Raw genomic sequence first — 18,347 nt, 5'->3', positions numbered from 1 at the left:
TGTCCAAAAAATAAAATCCTGTATTAACAAGTGCAAAAAAACAAACCAAAAAAAGAAACTCCAAACATTAAAACACAGTGTATAAAATGGTGTGAGAAATTTAAGTCAGCAGACAGCCTTTTAGTCAATAAAAAGCTGTATTTGATGTGTCCTTGTTTGGATTGTGGCCCATCTGTGGAGTATTACCCAGAAGGCCTTTGGAGGAGTGAGCAGAGGGCGAAAGGACCCAGTCTCTTGTGTTTGACTGCAGTACATGTGGGCCTGCTGTGTGCCTGTGGGAAGAGATGAAATGGGTCTTTTAGTCCTCATTGGTTGAATTATCTTCCAAAGTTGTTATGCCTCCAAAGCCCAGTTCTGTTGAGTTCTGTGCTGCTGAGACTGTGAGTACTGTATGTAAGAGAATTAATACGAGAACACACAGTTTAAGTCTGCTGTTACACAGTCTTGATGCTGATGAAACTGTGAGTGATGTCCGGTGACACATCATTGAGTCACTTGTTTTTATAGTCCCTTTGGATTGGTTATCTGATAATAGTCCCCATCTGACATCACAGCATTCTGGTTCTGCATTGGTTGGATAGTTGTCATAGAGCCCTGCAAGTAGAAAAACAGCAGAAAGTTAATTTACATGGCTGTTTTTTAATATGGTGATGCTGAATGCACCTGAATGCATCAGTGTGCTGAGTTTAAAACATTTCCAGAAACTGCAGTCTTGATGTGAGTTAGACCGTTCAGAAAACCACTTTGCCAACCACAGTTGTTTCTCTCTCTTTCACACACACACACACAAAGAACTGAGCCTTAATTGCAACTGAACTTGTAGTCAGCTTGTTTGTAATTCATATATTTTACAAAACGTCAGTCGCAATCCTAACCCTTTATGTCAGTGCTTTCCAGCACTGGTATAGCAGTGCCAATGGGACATGTGCTGCATCCTACAATTGGGTGTCACTCACGGAGACCTCCTGAAAGGAAGGGAATGTTTGTTCCCTTACCTCGGAGCTGCACTGCCCTTATGTCAGTGCTTTCCAGTTTGGAGTTATGACATAGCACTGTCCAGCACTTTCCAGCACTGACATAAGGGGTTAGGATTGCACCATTACTCACACATCTTTGTTCCATAATTACTGTATTAATAAGTTGTTACAAGTAATAATTCTGTACTTGCTGTTCATATTGCAGTTGAACCTGCTACGCAATTATACTGTGAATATGATCCTGGGCACGTCTACGTTGAGAAGCCTGTATAGAAATCAACGAGGCTGGCAAGGACCTGTCTTTAGGACTGCAATTGTATGATCATAAGCTACTTTAGGAACCATACTCAATTTTGTACTCAGTCAAGATTTGCCTCGTGAATTAAACAGCCAAAGTTCCCGAATGCTTATTTTAGGACCCACTGCGGCTGCTGGGGTTTAACCTGAGCGGTTTGCACCCAGTGTACTTTTATGGCTTTTATACAAGCATACCCATCTGATTTTCCCCAAAGAAGTCTGGAAATGGTAGTCTGTGAAGGTTCTGGGAGTGCTGTGCTCCTGAATTACACACTATTCCTGCCCTTCAGATTGCAGAGTTTCCTGGATTGGGTAGAGTGAATGAGTTCAGCATTCAGAATGCTCAGCTGGCAGACCAAATACCTCACAATAGTTATTTAATATGAGTTGAAATGCTTATGGTTCTCCACTAGGTGTCCCCATTCACCCATCACATGTTACAATAAGATCCTTGCAATAAAAGACCCAGAGTTGACAGAATTTAATCTCCATAGTCATTTGTACACAATGTCTTGCTCATTGCCAGCATGCAACATTTGTGCTCTGCAGTCTGCTGGCTGAAATCTCAGGATCTGAGTTTAATTTTAAATTTAAACTCCTGGGTTTCCTGGGAATATCACAAATAATGGCACGGGTTCAACGTTATATTAACCTGTACGATTATTTGGGAAGGAAGGTATGATCTTCTGTCCTGTTATTTTTGCCTTATTTTATGGGCTGCATGCCTAGGGCTGCAGTGGAGGAGGGCTTTAGCCCACACTCTTCAGGCTGACTCCTTGACTGTTCAGATTAATTTAAAAAATGGGGGTCTGACCTCTACTGGACCCTTGTGCAATCAGCTGGAGATGGGCAACTGTTCCAAGAGCACAGGACTATTTTCCAGGAATGTAGTCAATGGGGAAAAAAGGTTAGCAGAAACTCTTTAGTCCAGAGCAGTGCACAGAAGTGTGGCCAGATTTTAAAGGTGACACATTCATGCTCCAAAACTGTAACTCTAAGAAGAAATTAACTCTAAGAAGTTAATAAGAAATAACTACTCTCAGCTTCCATACCCTGGACAATGAGTTTGAAGACATCAGAGCGCATGACAATTTTTAATTTCGTCGTAATATTATTAAAATGTAATTTGTATATAAATTATTTTAAACTTCATAGACTACTTGGATTTAGGTTTTTGCCATTTCGCAAAGGGGGGAGGGGTTGTTCCCCCCTCCCCTCATTGTCTGGTGGTCCCCCATGACAGTATCGGCAATGGACCTGAGCATATTCATTGATGTAGGTTGAAGGACTCACTGGCTAACAGAGCCAGGTTTTCTCAGGGCAAGTTCAAGTCCTCCTAATGCTTGAAGTGACATACTGAAGGTCATCCCACGCTTACCTAGGAGCTCTCCAGCTGTTGCCTTCACCAGGCTTCCTCTTCTTCCTGCTCCCTGGATTCAGAAAGGAAAAGAGGAGCACAGGAAAAGTGGAAGTGTGGCGAAGAAAAGAGGTATGGGTTAGGGGGCACTGATGCCAACCACTCTCCTCTCCTCCATACTGCCTTTACTTCTCTGTGACCCTCTTCTCTTTTGATTCCAGGAATATGAGAATGAAGAACAATGGAGGCAGGTGGATAGAAACAGGCAATTCTTTGCCTGAGGCAGCCATTTCAGTTGTCCTCATTTTTGGCTCTGATCCTCAAATTTTGCTTGGGGGACGTTTGCTTCAGCCCTCAGTCTCTATCAGGGCCCTCACAGTGGCCTCCATAATTTCTCCTTTTTCCTTTGACCTGCCACAGTCATTGCCACCATTCAGGTCTCCCTCCCACACACTCTAAATCTGAAAGGATTCCCCACTGGCTGTGATGGTGGAAAACTCATTAAATCCTTCGGTATCAAGGGGAATCTATTCCCAGGAAGAAGGTTGATTTCAGTGCATAAAACCAGCTCTCGCATTTGGTTATGTATAATAAATTTGAATAAATGGCAAGATGTGCTCTTATGGTCTATATGCTCAATTCAAGTATTTTTGAGTTCCACTCATTTAAACAAGTGGGAGTTAGTATTGTACGTGTAACTCTCCACTGAAACCAGTAGCACTTAAAAGTACTTTACCTTATCTGGAACACAGAGGCATCATGTCAGATTTTAGTAAGAGAGGTAACTGGATTTCCAGAAGCTTTAAAAGCCATTCTCAGATATGTACAAGATGAAATTGCAAAGAGGTTTCGAGGTTTAAGAGCATATGGTGTTACTTCTTCTTTAGACTCTAACACAGGTAAAATGAACACTTTTTTCGGTCTTTTTAAACAAAGAGATTTCTACTTTTGGCATGCATACCTAGAGTGTTAATAATAATAATAGCTACTCATTGTGTAGAAGCACTGAATTTGCCAAAAACCAAAGTGGCCTTGAGGAGTAATCACTCATGATCTGAAACGCAAGGAGGGAGGGTTGTAGCTGGGTGGCAGATCATCTGCTTTGCCAGCAGACAGTCACAATCATGACCAGGTCTACTCAGAAGCGAGTCTCCACACAAGGCAGCGAAAAATTCCTGCTTGAAACCAGGGGAGCTGCTGTCAGTCAATGTGGCCAATACTGACTGAGATGGACCAATGGTCCCAATATGCTCTTTGCTGAATCATGTCTTGTGCTTAAGGACTTTGGATTGAGAGCAACAGGGAGACCAAGCTCTTCGTCTTCTGAATTTTCCCTGAGAGAAAGCATGGAAGCCCAGGCCATACACACACCCTCAAGGCTTTAAAATATTCTTGTATCTTTTTCACCTTGTGTTTTTATTCCCCCCCCCCCCCATGCAGAGCTATACCTGTTCAGAATTAACATTATTTATTTGTAGGTGCTCATTTAGGAAATGCATGTGCCCTATGCTATCCAATACATTCAGACAGTTGTGGATCTACCGTAAGGTCCGAAGGGGCAAAAGCCTCAGGCGCAAAGCACCAGGACCCTGCGGAAGCCTCTCTGAGGCTCCCAAAGGGAGCAGAAACTGTGCTTTCTGTTTTCCAGAAGCACAGTTTAAAGCATCGGGGAACCTCACAAAGGTTTCTCCGACATGCTCCTGGGTCGCAAGAGGCTCTGTGACCCTCAGGTGAATGGGGGGTGGATTTCTGCGTGGGGGGGCAGCGGTAGTCTACAGGCGGGGCGCCGTTGTGGACCTTTGCCCCTGGAGCGGGGCTGGGGTGGTCCACTGCTGCATTCAGAGAAGCTTAAAGAAATTTTTCCAAATCAGAACTTCTGTTCCCAAAGGGTTCATGATCTTAGAGTACTAGTACGTGTTTGTGAGACCGAACTCACATAGAAACTCATGTAGAAGCTAATAGCATCATCGATATTACAACATTTACCCTTTATTATCTGGACTCAGCAGTAACAGTGGGGGCAGGTTGTTGAGCTTATGGCATCCTATCACCTTCCTTTCCCTTGACACTGCCTGCTCAGTCCATCCCAGCTGGAAAGTCTTTTCAGACAGAGGAAAGGAGCAAGTAAGGGGAAGTGCCAGCAACCCAGGGGAGCATATCCCTCTGTCTGGCCTCCCCACTGCTCTTCGGGCTGTCCTTGTACATGCCAGGTGGCTAAGGTCATGACTGTGTTCTGTGTGCGACTTCCAGGATTTCCTGCTCTATCGCAGACTTTGCCACTGCTTCAGAGTTCAGCATGGGGCGTACAAGATTCCTTTCATTTTTATCCCAGCAGTTCATCTTTAAAAGTGAAGAATTAGTTCTTCTCCCCTACATTTTCAACAGGTTTAATTAGCCATGATATTGTATGCATAAATTAGACTTAATAGCAGTGTCAAAAGGAGGTATGATAAAGGATAGCTCCTGTTCAATAATTAAGGATCCCCCTTTTGTATTGGCAACCTTCAGTCTCGAAAGACTATGGTATCGCGCTCTGAAAGGTGGTTCTGGCACAGCGTCTAGTGTGGCTGAAAAGGCCAATCCGGGAGTGAGGATCCCCCTTGCAGTATTAATAACCTATAATTTTTCTTCCTCAATCATATTAAGATGAGCAAATGGCCAGTGTCGCCTAACCTTTTGGAAAGGAGCTTCAGTATGTCCTAGATCTGCACCTAGGGTGAGTTTGCATGTTGACCCAGTGTTTACATTCTGCATGTGGCACACAGACTGCAGCTCAGGTTCATGCATCGACCCCAGTGCATACAGTGAGAACTGAAATCTACGTCTGCCCTGCTCCATGTCATGACACTGCTGCCACATGCTCTGCCTTTGCCTTTCTTCAGTAGAGTGATATACTGGGCGCGTCAGCTGCACAGCTACGGAGGGGGCACAGCACTAAGTTTTGCAGGCCGCTTCAACGCATTGTGTCAGTTGCCCCTCCCCCTTACATTTGGAGCCATTCCTGGCAGTGATAGCAAAGTGGAGGAGGCACCTCTGCTTTGCTCTTGCCGTTGGGAGTGGCTCTGATGGTGAGGGGGATGGGCAGCTTACATGGTGCTTTTAGATGCCCTGTAAAACTTAGTGCTGTGCCCCCCATAACTACGTTACTGCAGTGCATGCATAGTTTACAAAAAAAAGGGTCAGTGAGAGACAGCTAAAACAGCAAAGGGATTGTAAAGACTGATAAGACTGATTTATTTCAGCATAAGGTTTTGTGGATTGCAGTGCATTTCATCAGCTGCATAAAGTGAAAAAGAGTATACGCTACTTGTCATGTAGTCTGCACAGCGTAATACGCGTGGAATACAGTCATCACCACTGCCTACCAATGTGAGCAGAGACTACTTGCGTATAGAGCCACATGCCGCCAATCCATATTCAGAATCAGGAGCAATTACTGGACCAGCACCGGCCTGTGAAGTCTATCTGAAAAATGTTGCCCTGACCTCACAAAAGAAGCAGCTGCACCAAGCAGGAAGATCAGGTGGACTGAAGAGAAGGCTCTGAAAAACATCCCCCCCAACCTGGTTCTCCCCTCTGCAACCAACCACCTTTCATGGAAGCAGAGCCAAGAGCCACAGTAATACATCAGTCTGCATGAGTAAGTCTCACTCCCACATTGACTGAGAACAGCCTGGGAGGCTATTTTGGTAGGGGGACAGACTCGTTCCCTGTTTTGGACCTAGTCAAACAGCAGCACCAACAGCTGGATTAAAAAGAAAACTTCATGCTTCACTGTCCCTGCACTGTCTTCAGTGGGCATTGCCTCTGTGAGATCTAAGGGTCAGGAGCCCTTACTGGCAGCAGCAGTGCTACAGGGTAATGTAGCATGACAAGGCAGATCGATGATGATCTTCAGTGATATCCAGATTCCGGTATGTTGTTGTCAGGTTTAAGTACTTTTGTGCACGCTTGTTGGAAAACTTTAGAAGCTTGTGAACTCCGACATTGAAAACAAATGGGACCTCATTCAGTGCTGGGTTCAAAAGGGGAAGCTAATTCAGAGCTTTTGAAATATGACATACCTGTACAGATGAAACTGGATAGTCCTCCATAGATGACATCATCGTTGTCTGGTAGTATAAATGGACACCTTGTCTGAACCTCCAAACAGTATTGCTTGCAAGGAATTGTGTTGTTGCAGTGAGACTGTGTGACTTCAAAATACTGGGAACAGAGCCAGGCTTTGTAGACAGTCTAAGGAGACAAAAAAAAGAAAGAAGAAAATCAGAGAGGCCAAAGTTACAGCCCAAGCCTAAGCATGTATACGGAAAAGTAAGCCCTGTTGAATTTAATGGGGCTCATGGTCAGGTAAGTGTGCTAGCTTAGAAGAAAATTCTAAGAGACTCATGAAGATAAAAGAATGCATTCTATTTGTTTGTCTAGTTGTCCCATTAACTTAAGTTTCCTTTACAGGAGATAGATGCTACATTCCAGGGTGCAAAATGTTTTGCAAATGGAGAGATAGAGAATGCCAGGAGTTAATGAAGGTCTCACAGTGAGGTATCTCTGTCACTGATTGCATAGGGGATGGCCCCAGGAGATCTCATCCTGAACTAGGTCTGTAGCCCAGGGAGATCAGGACTCAGGTCTAGAATGGGTTTGGGGGCGGAAACTGCAGATTCATATTCTAAATATCCACTCTAAAATTCGCCATCATCACTTTCTCCCTTCAGCTTAAGAGTGCTTTCAAGCTGCACTTCAAATGTGGTAGGACTGATGGAACTAATTGAACAAGGAAACAAACTATGTAGAGGCAGAAGCCGCATCGTTTCAGCAGCAGTGCATGGACCAGGAAAACCTGCTTTCTTCTTTCTTCAGCTACTCAGATACCAGGGCCAATGTTTGACCCTTGCAATTGTGATTATTGCGATAATTTTGCACCTGATATTTTACATCCCTTGTGGCTGTGTTTACATCTGGAAAGCCTTGGCCCTTAATAGGGCGAATGCAAAATCCTCAGTCTTGGAAGTCAAAACCCTGGAAGCCAAACTGAATTGCAAAAATCAAGTTCGAGGAAGATCTGACATGGAACAGTTACAGTTTTACTATGTAAAGCAAATCCCAGACATACACAGGAGATGGTGCTGGCACCTTAGATTTAAATCCAGGCTGCAGTAGTTAAAAGTGCATTGCTGGGCACTTGGAAGTTTGGAAACATGCTATACAAATACCAGCTATACAAATATCATGCTATACAAATATGATATTATAATATCATTATGAATTATTTTTATTTTTACTTGCAGATCCAGGTTGCAAAATGAAAGGCTATAAACAGCTGGAGGACCAGTTACTGTTCCCTTTCATAGCTAAGATCTAAACCTTCACTCTCCCCAATAACTCTGGCAATGCAGTTCATGACTACATTAACCCACAAAATATGCAATTTCAATAACAAACTTACTGGCACTAATTTTCTAGGTGTGAGAGTTCATTTTTATATTAGTATTCATATGTATTCAGGCTGTATATACCTTAGAGACTCCTCCTTTCCTATAAGCCTTACGGCAGCTTAAGGAGCCCGCTGAATAAGGCAAACTGTGTGCCATCACATCTGAATAGCACTGCAGATAGAGAGGTGGTCTCCCTTACACTGACTGACTCGGTTCTGGTCTGTGCTTAAGGCCCATCCTATTCTTCTGCTGGGCAGCCCAAGCCTGAGCTGCCCGCAGCGCCCAGGCTCGGCAGCTCCATGGAGGGCTGCTGCCAGATCCTGTGCCTCCCATGCTACCACGGGAGGAACCTCAGGAGAAGGGGATGTTCTTCCCCTTCCCCCAAGTAAGGGAAGCAGCCCCGCAATGGGGCTACTGTCTTTAGCGCCAACCAAAAGGTCAGCACTAAAGTAAAGGCACTCATGTAGGGCATGCAGCCCTCCACAAGCGCCTTGGATCCTGCGGAGCTCAGCTCCATGGATCTGCCTCTCCCCCTCCCCCGACACGCCTCCACTCTCCCCAGAATGCCTCCCTCTCACCCCAGCCACCTCGCCCCCACTTCCCATTCCGCAGCCCGGCGGTCCAGGAGACCGCCAAGCCGCAGAACCTGGGCAACTGCCGTGCACTAACCCAGCTCCGGCTGGTGCTGGGCTAGCTCCAGCGGGAGCCTGGCGGTGAGCCCTGCAAACGTGCCTTATGACACATTTGCAACTGTGGCCCGCGGCACAGAGCCGTGCCGCAGACCACAGGATTGGGCTCACAGTCTGCCTATGACTTACCAGATTCTGCTAGGCTCAGAATGTTCTCATTGGGCTTCAACCCGGCATACCCCATGGAGCCAAATATTGGCAAGGATATATGTGACACTCTTACTTTGGAAGTTCTGCAAAAGGGCAAACATGCACCTCATCCAGAGGTATTTCTGTATGGGCTGAACTTTTCTAGCTAGAGATTATGCAGAACCAAGGGGTATTTCTGTGGATTTTTTTTTAAATGTAGAGTTTTAATTGTCAATTTTTCCCCCTATCTATTTTGAAACATTTCAAACCTGCCCAAAGCCGTTAGAAAAGGGCAGGACGTACATTTAAATAAAGAACCTGAGCAAAATAATTACCTGCTATGATTTCTTAACATTATTCTTATCCAGGCTGCTGGATAATGGTCATTTAAGCATTTCTGAGAGGATTAGCAAGTACTAAAAAAAATAATAATCAAAAAGCAATATAGAATAACTGATTATTTTCCCTTTTCCTCCCCTCCTTGCATTCATAAGAACACAATGAGAACTTGAGAGAGGGGGGGAGAAAGAATAAAAACTGCAAATTCAACAGCTAGAGGCTTGAAAGGGGATAATTTCCTAGAGAACTTGGTTCAATTTAAACCTCTTTCATTTTATCTGTGCTAGTTTTAATTTGTGTCAGTAAAAGTTTAAGTTCTGTAATTACCCACAAAGCTGTTATCTTCAGTGTATTTGTAGTGGCAGCAGGTAGTGGCAAAGTTGCTAGGTGACCAGTTTTAAAAAAACATTATTGCTAATCTGTGGTTTATGATTACCACTTTCAGGTGGATTTTCGTTATTGTACCATGAAAGGAAAAAAAAAAAAAAACATATTCTCATCACAAATGTTATATTAATTGCTTAAGGATTGCTACCATGTTTTCCATTAAAAAAAAATCACCAATATTAACAAGATAGCAGTCTAGGTGAAACTTCGTGTTTTGTTTCCAAAAGACCCTGTTTAAATTGTGCAGGTACTGAAACAGATGAGTTTGTACTCTCTTGCACATTGGTTGATTATATCTCATATGCTCGCCCTTACAGGGGAAATAAATTATTCCTGGTAAATTTGATTCCACAGTAATAAAGGAAAGTGGTTACAAAATCTCAGAGACTGTCAAATGCTACAAGCAAGTCGATGCAACTCAAGAGACAAACACACCCATTTCAGAAACTGGATTACCCTTTTTCAGCTATCAACATAGGATATGTTTACATATTTTATTTCTGCCGCTGGGAATTCTTATTGGGTAGTTCTTTCCCCTTGCTAATGCTGAGCAAATGGTACATAGTTTACTGCCACTAGAGAAACTGAATTTCCTGAACTCGCAAGATATGAATGGCACCAATAGAAGGGCACAGAAAGTGCTCTACTGGCTGTCCAATCTAGTACTCTTGCTTCCAAGTGAGCAGTGGCATAGCTAAGGGGGTGCAGGGGATAGCAGTTGCACCGGGCATCAAACTTTAGGGGGGCAACAAGCTGAGCTTGACACTAGTGACTAAAATTGTGAAAATCTTGGTATGTATGAGTAATACCATTATGCTATATATCATTGGAAAAATAATTTTATGCTGAATGCAATGAAACAAACTGCACTGAAATATCTTTATTCTATCAAAAATTATGGCCAATTAACCAGAAAATTAAAACACAACTGCCTTATAGGACAAAAAGTGGATTTTCTTAACTCAAAACTGACTTATGAAACTGATTGTTCTGAGAGACAATGACATGTTATTATGTTATTGACATGTTGCAATGACATGTTATCATGAAACAGCATGAAACCAATAAGGTGTTAATATGAGTCAGCTCTCATTTCCATGTATCATAATACAAAGGTACTTTTTCAAGTGGTGCCCCTCTTGTATTTAGCAAGGGGAAAATAACCATTCCTCTTCACCCCTGCACTGTATCTCTGACCGATACTGTATCTCTGACCGATAAGGGGCATACTTTTTTATTTATTTACTTAATGAAATTTAATTTTGCCTGGGGAGGGCTACAAATCTTCTTTGACCCCAGGTAGCAGCTAGCTATACCACTAACTGAGGGGAGGCAGCAGAGCAGGTGGGTGGCAACCTGCTGGGGGGGAGGAGGTGAGTTCCTCCCAATTTTCACTTTTTTAGAAGTCCGGGCGTGATGTCATTTCCTGTTGTGACATCACTTCTGGGGCAACAACTTGAGCTTGGCACCAGGCTACACAGTCATTAGCTACGCCGCTGCAAGTGAGTAACAAGATGCTTCTGTGAGGCTCAGAAGCACAGCATTTTGTTCCTGTTTCTGGAACCACTAAAAGCATACCTATAATTTCTCATTTTTCCCTTTTAGATTTTGACAAAAAATCACAGATGCAGCCCTCATCACTGATTTGGTGCCAATCTGTTGTGCATCCTTAAAAGGGCGAGTTTTGGTCAAATTTTAATCAACAATTCAGTCTCTTTCCTGCTCCCTTACCTCTAAAAGTATTATCACTTCTATTGCCAGTGATATGACAGAAGCTCATAGTACCCTAGCTAGTGGGCATGCACAATGCTGGGTAGGGGCCAGAAGCTTTTTGTATCTGCTACCAAGTTCTAGAACAGCCGCCTTCAACCTTTTTCATGTCACCACCCCAAAATAAATAAATAAATAAATAAATAAATAAATAAATAAATAAATAAGAGACTTGGGACCCACTCTTCATTCCACCCCCTCCTGACACCCTATCCACCCACTCCCTGCCTCTGTTGTCATCCACTCCCTGTGCCCATTATGCCCTCTCAGCACTGTTCACTGAACCAAATAATCTTATTAGCGAGAACAGAAAAATTACTATGAAGCCTGGCAATAATGAAAGCTATTTTAGTACAATTCTTAAGAACCTGAGCAGGACTGAGACACGATCTCCTGGTACACCAAATACCTCCCCCTTTTACGTGGTGGTGCTCTAGTCCAGTGGTCTTCATCCTTTTTCATTCCTGTCAGTTGCTGCAACCCCACAACTGAGACCCCGCTGGAGTCCCAACACCAAGGTTGAAGAACAATGTTCTACAACATCTTATCTTAATCAATTACAAACCACAGTTTTCATATGGGGATGTTCTGAACAAATAACTGACAACACAAAATTGCAACAGTCACTGCACGAGGACTAATCCAATATATTTAAGCAAATCTGAATCAATCCTGAGAAAGACGCAGACTCAGGCCCCAATCTTATTGGGCCACTGAGCTGCTAGAACTAGTGGTCCAGTAGCACAAGATCCTTTATGGAAGTGCAAAAGCCAGACCACTAGGCTGGTCCTGTAAATGGTGACAGGTGCGGCACTGACGCCTTAGAGACACCACAGGTAAGGCAAGTTGGCAGTGGGGGTGGGCCATAGATGTGGAGGGGAAATGGGATGATTTGGGGGAGGAACTGGGGAGTGTGTTGAGGAGGTGGATCTGGCAATGGTTGCACCTGACAGATCTTAACCCCCTTTTATTGTCCACGCTTTTCTGTTCTGTTTTTTCCTGGACTTGTGCCAGCTATATAGCTGGCATAGTTCCAAGGGCGCCCAAAGACAATGTAAAAAAATTTTTTACCTCAGTAAACTGCCCAATTGCCCCTCTCACCGTAGCATGCAGCACAGCCTCCATTGGCATGGGTGCAGGTGCCGGGGAGATAGGATTGGGCAGTCAACCCATGAGCCCAAATGAGGGGTGCATTTCTGATGCTACACCAGCAGTCTCACACCCCCAGTGGCAATCACATGAGCTCACCCAGTCTCCAACTTCTGAAGACTGTTTTTGGCACCTGCACTGCAGCAGGAAAGTGCCGGTTGCAATCATGCAGTTCTCAAGTCTCAAGCACAATGCAGCGGTGTGTATATATTGGCAGGCAGCTCTTTTTTCTCTAGAGAGTTGAGAAGGTAAGCCCAATTTATTCTCACAGTACTGTAGTGGCTCCTTTTCACTTTTACTGTATTGCAGTAAAAAAATCCTTTGCTCAGAATTAGTTACATTTTATTGCACACCCCTCCACACACAAAGTACTCTCTCTCTCTCTCTCACTCTGTGTGTGTGTGTGTGTGTGTGTGTGTGTGTGTGTGTGTGTGTGTGTGTGTGTGTGTGAGTGAGCTGTAATGCAATTGTGAGATGAATTCTGTATGTGTGGGGGTGTAAATATGTTACATAAGTATTTTCATTGCTGCAGCAAAGGCACCTGCCTCATAAACTGTGATGTACTGTGGGTGCTGGAAACAATTTCCTTTACCAATGTAACAAAAGCAAATTATGGCCACAAGTGATTGCCAGGGTGCGGGATCATTTTTCACTCTATTCTTTTGTCCCTTCACTTCCTCCAAGCAGGAACAGAGTCCTACTCCTCTACTTCTACATTTTATTCTTCAGAATACTTTCTCTCCAAGTTGCGCGCTGTTACTGCTTACATTCACTTGTTCTCCACCAATGGGACAAAATAAAGGCCCCCCCCCACCATCAAGACCCTTCTGAAATAGACATTCTCGTCTAGACAGGCTGGTAGACAGTGCTGGGGGAGAGGTAGCGGCTGTGGTGCATGTCGGCACCAACGATGTGGGCAAGTGTAGCTGGGAGGACCTGGAGGCCAAATTTAGGCTTTTAGGCAGGAAGCTGAAAGCCAGGACCTCAAAGGTAGCGTTCTCTGAAGTGCTACCTGTTCCACGTGCAGGGCCAGCTAGGCAGGCAGAGATCAGGGGTCTCAATGCGTGGATGAGACGGTGGTGTAGGGAGGAGGGGTTTAGATTCGTTAGGCACTGGGGAACGTTTTGGGACAAGCGGGGCCTGTACAAGAGGGACGGGCTCCATTTGAACCAGAATGGAACCAGACTGCTGGCGCATAACATTAAAAAGGTGGCAGAGCAGCTTTTAAACTGATCCCTGGGGGAAGGCCGACAGGAGCCGAGGGGCATCCGGTTCGGGACTCCTCATCCCTATGGGATGAGGATGGGGAGGTTATAGAACAACAAGACAAAGGCAGGGTAGGAGAAGAAATTGGGAAAGTTAGGGAGATGGGATGTGATAGATGGTTTGGCACAATGAGAGGATGCGGGGACAAAGGAGCGAATAAGCAGCCCATCCTGGGGCATTCTGTGTATAAATGCTTTTATGCGAATGCCCGAAGTCTACGAGCAAAGGTGGGAGAACTGGAATGTCTGGTGACAAGGGAAAATATTGACATAGTGGGCATAACGGAAACCTGGTGGAATGCGGAGAATCAGTGGGATACCGCAATCCTGGGCTATAAACTCTACAGGAGGGACAGGCAGGGGCGTGTTGGAGGTGGGGTGGCCCTTTATGTTAAGGAAGGGATAGAATCCAGCAAAGTAGAGATTGAAGGTGGGTCCGACTCCACCGTAGAATCTCTGTGGGTTAAATTACCAGGCTTGTGCAGCGATGTAATACTGGGGGTGTGCTATCGTCCTCCAGACCAGAAATCTGATGGGGACCTTGAAATGAGGAAACAGATCAGGGAGGTGACAAGGAAGGACAGGGTTGTAATCATGGGGGACTTCAATTATCCTCATATTGACTGGGTCAATTTGTGTTCTGGTCACGATAAGGAAACCGGATTTCTTGACGTGCTGAATGACTGTGGCTTAGATCAGCTAGTTACGGAGCCCACCAGAGGACAGGTGACTCTGGATTTAATTTTGTGCGGTACGCAGGACCTGGTTAGAGATGTAAACGCTACTGAGCCATTGGGGAACAGTGATCATGCTGCGATCCGTTTTGACGTGCACGTTGGGGGAAGAATACCAGGCAAATCTCTAACAAAAACCCTTGACTTCCGACGGGCGGACTTCCCTCAAATGAGGAGGCTGGTTAGAAGGAGGTTGAAAGGGAGGGTAAAAAGAGTCCAGTCTCTCCAGAATGCATGGAGGCTGCTTAAAACAACAGTAATAGAGGCCCAGCAGAGGTGTATACCGCAAAGAAAGAAGGGTTCCACTAAATGCAGGAGAGTGCCCGCATGGCTAACCAGCCAAGTTAGAGAGGCTGTGAAGGGCAAGGAAGCTTCCTTCCGTAAATGGAAGTCTTGCCCTAATGAAGAGAATAAAAAGGAACATAAACTGTGGCAAAAGAAATGTAAGAAGGTGATAGGGGAGGCCAGGCGAGACTATGAGGAACGCATGGCCAGCAACATTAAGGGGAATAATAAAAGCTTCTTCAAATATGTTAGAAGCAGGAAACCCGCCAGAGAATCGGTTGGCCCTCTGGATGGTGAGGGAGGGAAAGGGGAGATAAAAGGAGACTTAGAGATGGCAGAGAAATTAAATGAGTTCTTTGCATCTGTCTTCACGGCAGAAGACCTCGGGCAGATACCGCTACCCGAACGGCCCCTCCTAACCGAGGAGTTAAGTCAGATAGAGGTTAAAAGAGAAGATGTTTCAGACCTCATTGATAAATTAAAGATCAATACGTCACCGGGCCCTGATGGCATACACCCAAGGGTTATTAAGGAATTGAAGAATGAAGTTGCAGATCTCTTGACTAAGGTATGCAACTTGTCCCTCAAAACGGCCATGGTGCCAGAAGATTGGAGGATAGCAAATGTCACGCCTATTTTTAAAAAGGGAAAGAGGGGGGACCCGGGAAACTATAGGCCGGTCAGCCTAACATCCATACCGGGTAAGATGGTGGAATGCCTCATCAAAGATAGGATCTCAAAACACATAGACGAACAGGCCTTGCTGAGGGAGAGTCAGCATGGCTTCTGTAAGGGTAAGTCTTGCCTCACGAACCTTATAGAATTCTTTGAAAAGGTCAACAGGCATGTGGATGCGGGAGAACCCGTGGACATTATATATCTGGACTTTCAGAAGGCGTTTGACACGGTCCCTCACCAAAGGCTACTGAAAAAACTCCACAGTCAGGGAATTAGAGGACAGGTCCTCTCCTGGATTGAGAACTGGTTGGAGGCCAGGAAGCAGAGAGTGGGTGTCAATGGGCAATTTTCACAATGGAGAGAGGTAAAAAGCGGTGTGCCCCAAGGATCTGTCCTGGGACCGGTGCTTTTCAACCTCTTCATAAATGACCTGGAGACAGGGTTGAGCAGTGAAGTGGCTAAGTTTGCAGACGACACCAAACTTTTCCGAGTGGTAAAGACCAGAAGTGATTGTGAGGAGCTCCAGAAGGATCTCTCCAGACTGGCAGAATGGGCAGCAAAATGGCAGATGCGCTTCAATGTCAGTAAGTGTAAAGTCATGCACATTGGGGCAAAAAATCAAAACTTTAGATATAGGCTGATGGGTTCTGAGCTGTCTGTGACAGATCAGGAGAGAGATCTTGGGGTGGTGGTGGACAGGTCGATGAAAGTGTCGACCCAATGTGCGGCGGCAGTGAAGAAGGCCAATTCTATGCTTGGGATCATTAGGAAGGGTATTGAGAACAAAACGGTTAGTATTATAATGCCGTTGTACAAATCGATGGTAAGGCCACACCTGGAGTATTGTGTCCAGTTCTGGTCGCCGCATCTCAAAAAAGACATAGTGGAAATGGAAAAGGTGCAAAAGAGAGCGACTAAGATGATTACGGGGCTGGGGCACCTTCCTTATGAGGAAAGGCTACGGCGTTTGGGCCTCTTCAGCCTAGAAAAGAGACGCTTGAGGGGGGACATGATTGAGACATACAAAATTATGCAGGGGATGGACAGAGTGGATAGGGAGATGCTCTTTACACTCTCACATAATACCAGAACCAGGGGACATCCACTAAAATTGAGTGTTGGGCGGGTTAGGACAGACAAAAGAAAATATTTCTTTACTCAGCGCGTGGTCGGTCTGTGGAACTCCTTGCCACAGGATGTGGTGCTGGCGTCTAGCCTAGACGCCTTTAAAAGGGGATTGGACGAGTTTCTGGAGGAAAAATCCATTATGGGGTACAAGCCATGAAGTGTATGCGCAACCTCCTGATTTTAGGAATGGGTTAAGTCAGAATGCCAGATGTAGGGGAGAGCACCAGGATGAGGTCTCTTGTTATCTGGTGTGCTCCCTGGGGCATTTGGTGGGCCGCTGTGAGATACAGGAAGCTGGACTAGATGGGCCTATGGCCTGATCCAGTGGGGCTGTTCTTATGTTCTTATGTTCTTATGTTCTTATGCTTCTCGCTGAGATGTTTCTTCATTTCTTGCCAGACTCATTCTGACTTGCAGGCTGACATGGATATAGGCCCATTCAACATTATGATTCATAGCAGGGTAATGGTTTGCAGGTGGATTCTCATGAAGCAATGTCTTAACATCTGATGCAGGCTTCCATAAACTTTCCATGCAGCATTCAATAAGAACAACAAGACTGTTATTTTTCTCCTAAGGAGGAAAAAAAAAAATCATAATAGCATTCTAAGGCAGAGAAACCCTGCTCATTGTCAGTCACTACCCAAATCTTTGAGGTTCAAGGGACTTCATGTGATATTTAAAAGTGCAAAAGAGGACGTGATATGCACAGTCATTTCCTAAATTTATAGAGATGAAGGCCTGTCAAAAAATCAGAAGAAAACAGCGTCCGTCCGTCCCCTGCCACTGGACTAAAACAGAAATATTGGAAATTTGGGGGTGGGTCACTTGACAGTTGTGAAGTATTTTTTTTTTAATCGGTGTTTTAAAGTGATATTGTTAAACAGCCAGTTTGTTAACTGAATATCCAAATGTATTGCTACTGAAATACATTGTATGGGTGGTTATATTTTGAAATTTTCTCTCTCTCTACAAATATGAATTCTTCCATATCTGCATGATAATGTTACACACTCACTTATTCCAAATTCAAATAATAAAATCTTCCTTTGGTTTACTTCACTTTCTATTTTCAACATTTTTTTTTTTACACATTTTCCCTTTTTTCCTAACTGGCAAACACTAATGTATACTTTGGGAGCAGCAGCTTGCAACCCTGTCTCCAGTTGTACATAAATTGTACTTATTGGTTTTAATAAAACAAAGGCATTCATACTACTGAAGTTCATAAATAATAAAAAAGTATAATTTTAAGTGCTAACTTTATGCATATTTCTGCTCTTGATGTAGAAAAGTACAGTTAGCTTTTATAAGGAAGAAATGGCCTCATCCTAGCCTGACAATCTGGTGAAGATGCATCAATCCTGGATTTGCCATATCCTAAGCCTGTTCAGCAAGAGAGAAGGTGGAGAAACACCAGAGACCAGACAATATTACATTGAGGCGGGTCCTCTCAGCAATTCTTCCTACACTCCTAGCAAACCCCAGCACAGTCTGTTGTCAATGGAGTGGTGGACCAACATTAGTCTGACAGCTACCAGGATGAACAAAGGAAGGGGTGAGGCAGGCACAGGGTCAATGAGTGGTCACCACCAGGGTGACACCCCCCGACTCCCTAGGAATAAACAACACACACACACACACACACACACACACACACACACACACACACACACACACACACACAATGCCCAGGAAACAGAAAATGAGGGTGCTGCACACCCTGAA

General features: G+C 44.5%; 1 protein-coding gene across 1 annotated transcript in view; it reads right to left on the bottom strand.

Annotated features, from left to right (window-relative positions):
• Positions 1-298: 298 nt before the first annotated feature.
• NALF1 (NALCN channel auxiliary factor 1) overlaps positions 299-18,347 on the bottom strand; it is a 430,376-nt gene continuing 412,327 nt past the window's right edge. The window contains exons 2-3 of the mRNA XM_066621343.1: positions 6,696-6,867; positions 299-594 (exon numbers count right to left, since the gene is read on the bottom strand). Of these exons, the coding sequence (XP_066477440.1) occupies positions 299-594; positions 6,696-6,867 (468 nt within the window). The remainder of the gene's footprint in view (positions 595-6,695; positions 6,868-18,347) is intronic.

Source organism: Tiliqua scincoides, chromosome 3 (genome assembly GCF_035046505.1).
Source record: "Tiliqua scincoides isolate rTilSci1 chromosome 3, rTilSci1.hap2, whole genome shotgun sequence".
In the NCBI taxonomy this organism is placed as follows: domain Eukaryota; kingdom Metazoa; phylum Chordata; class Lepidosauria; order Squamata; family Scincidae; genus Tiliqua; species Tiliqua scincoides.
This window is presented reverse-complemented; position numbering and strand designations above follow the sequence as displayed.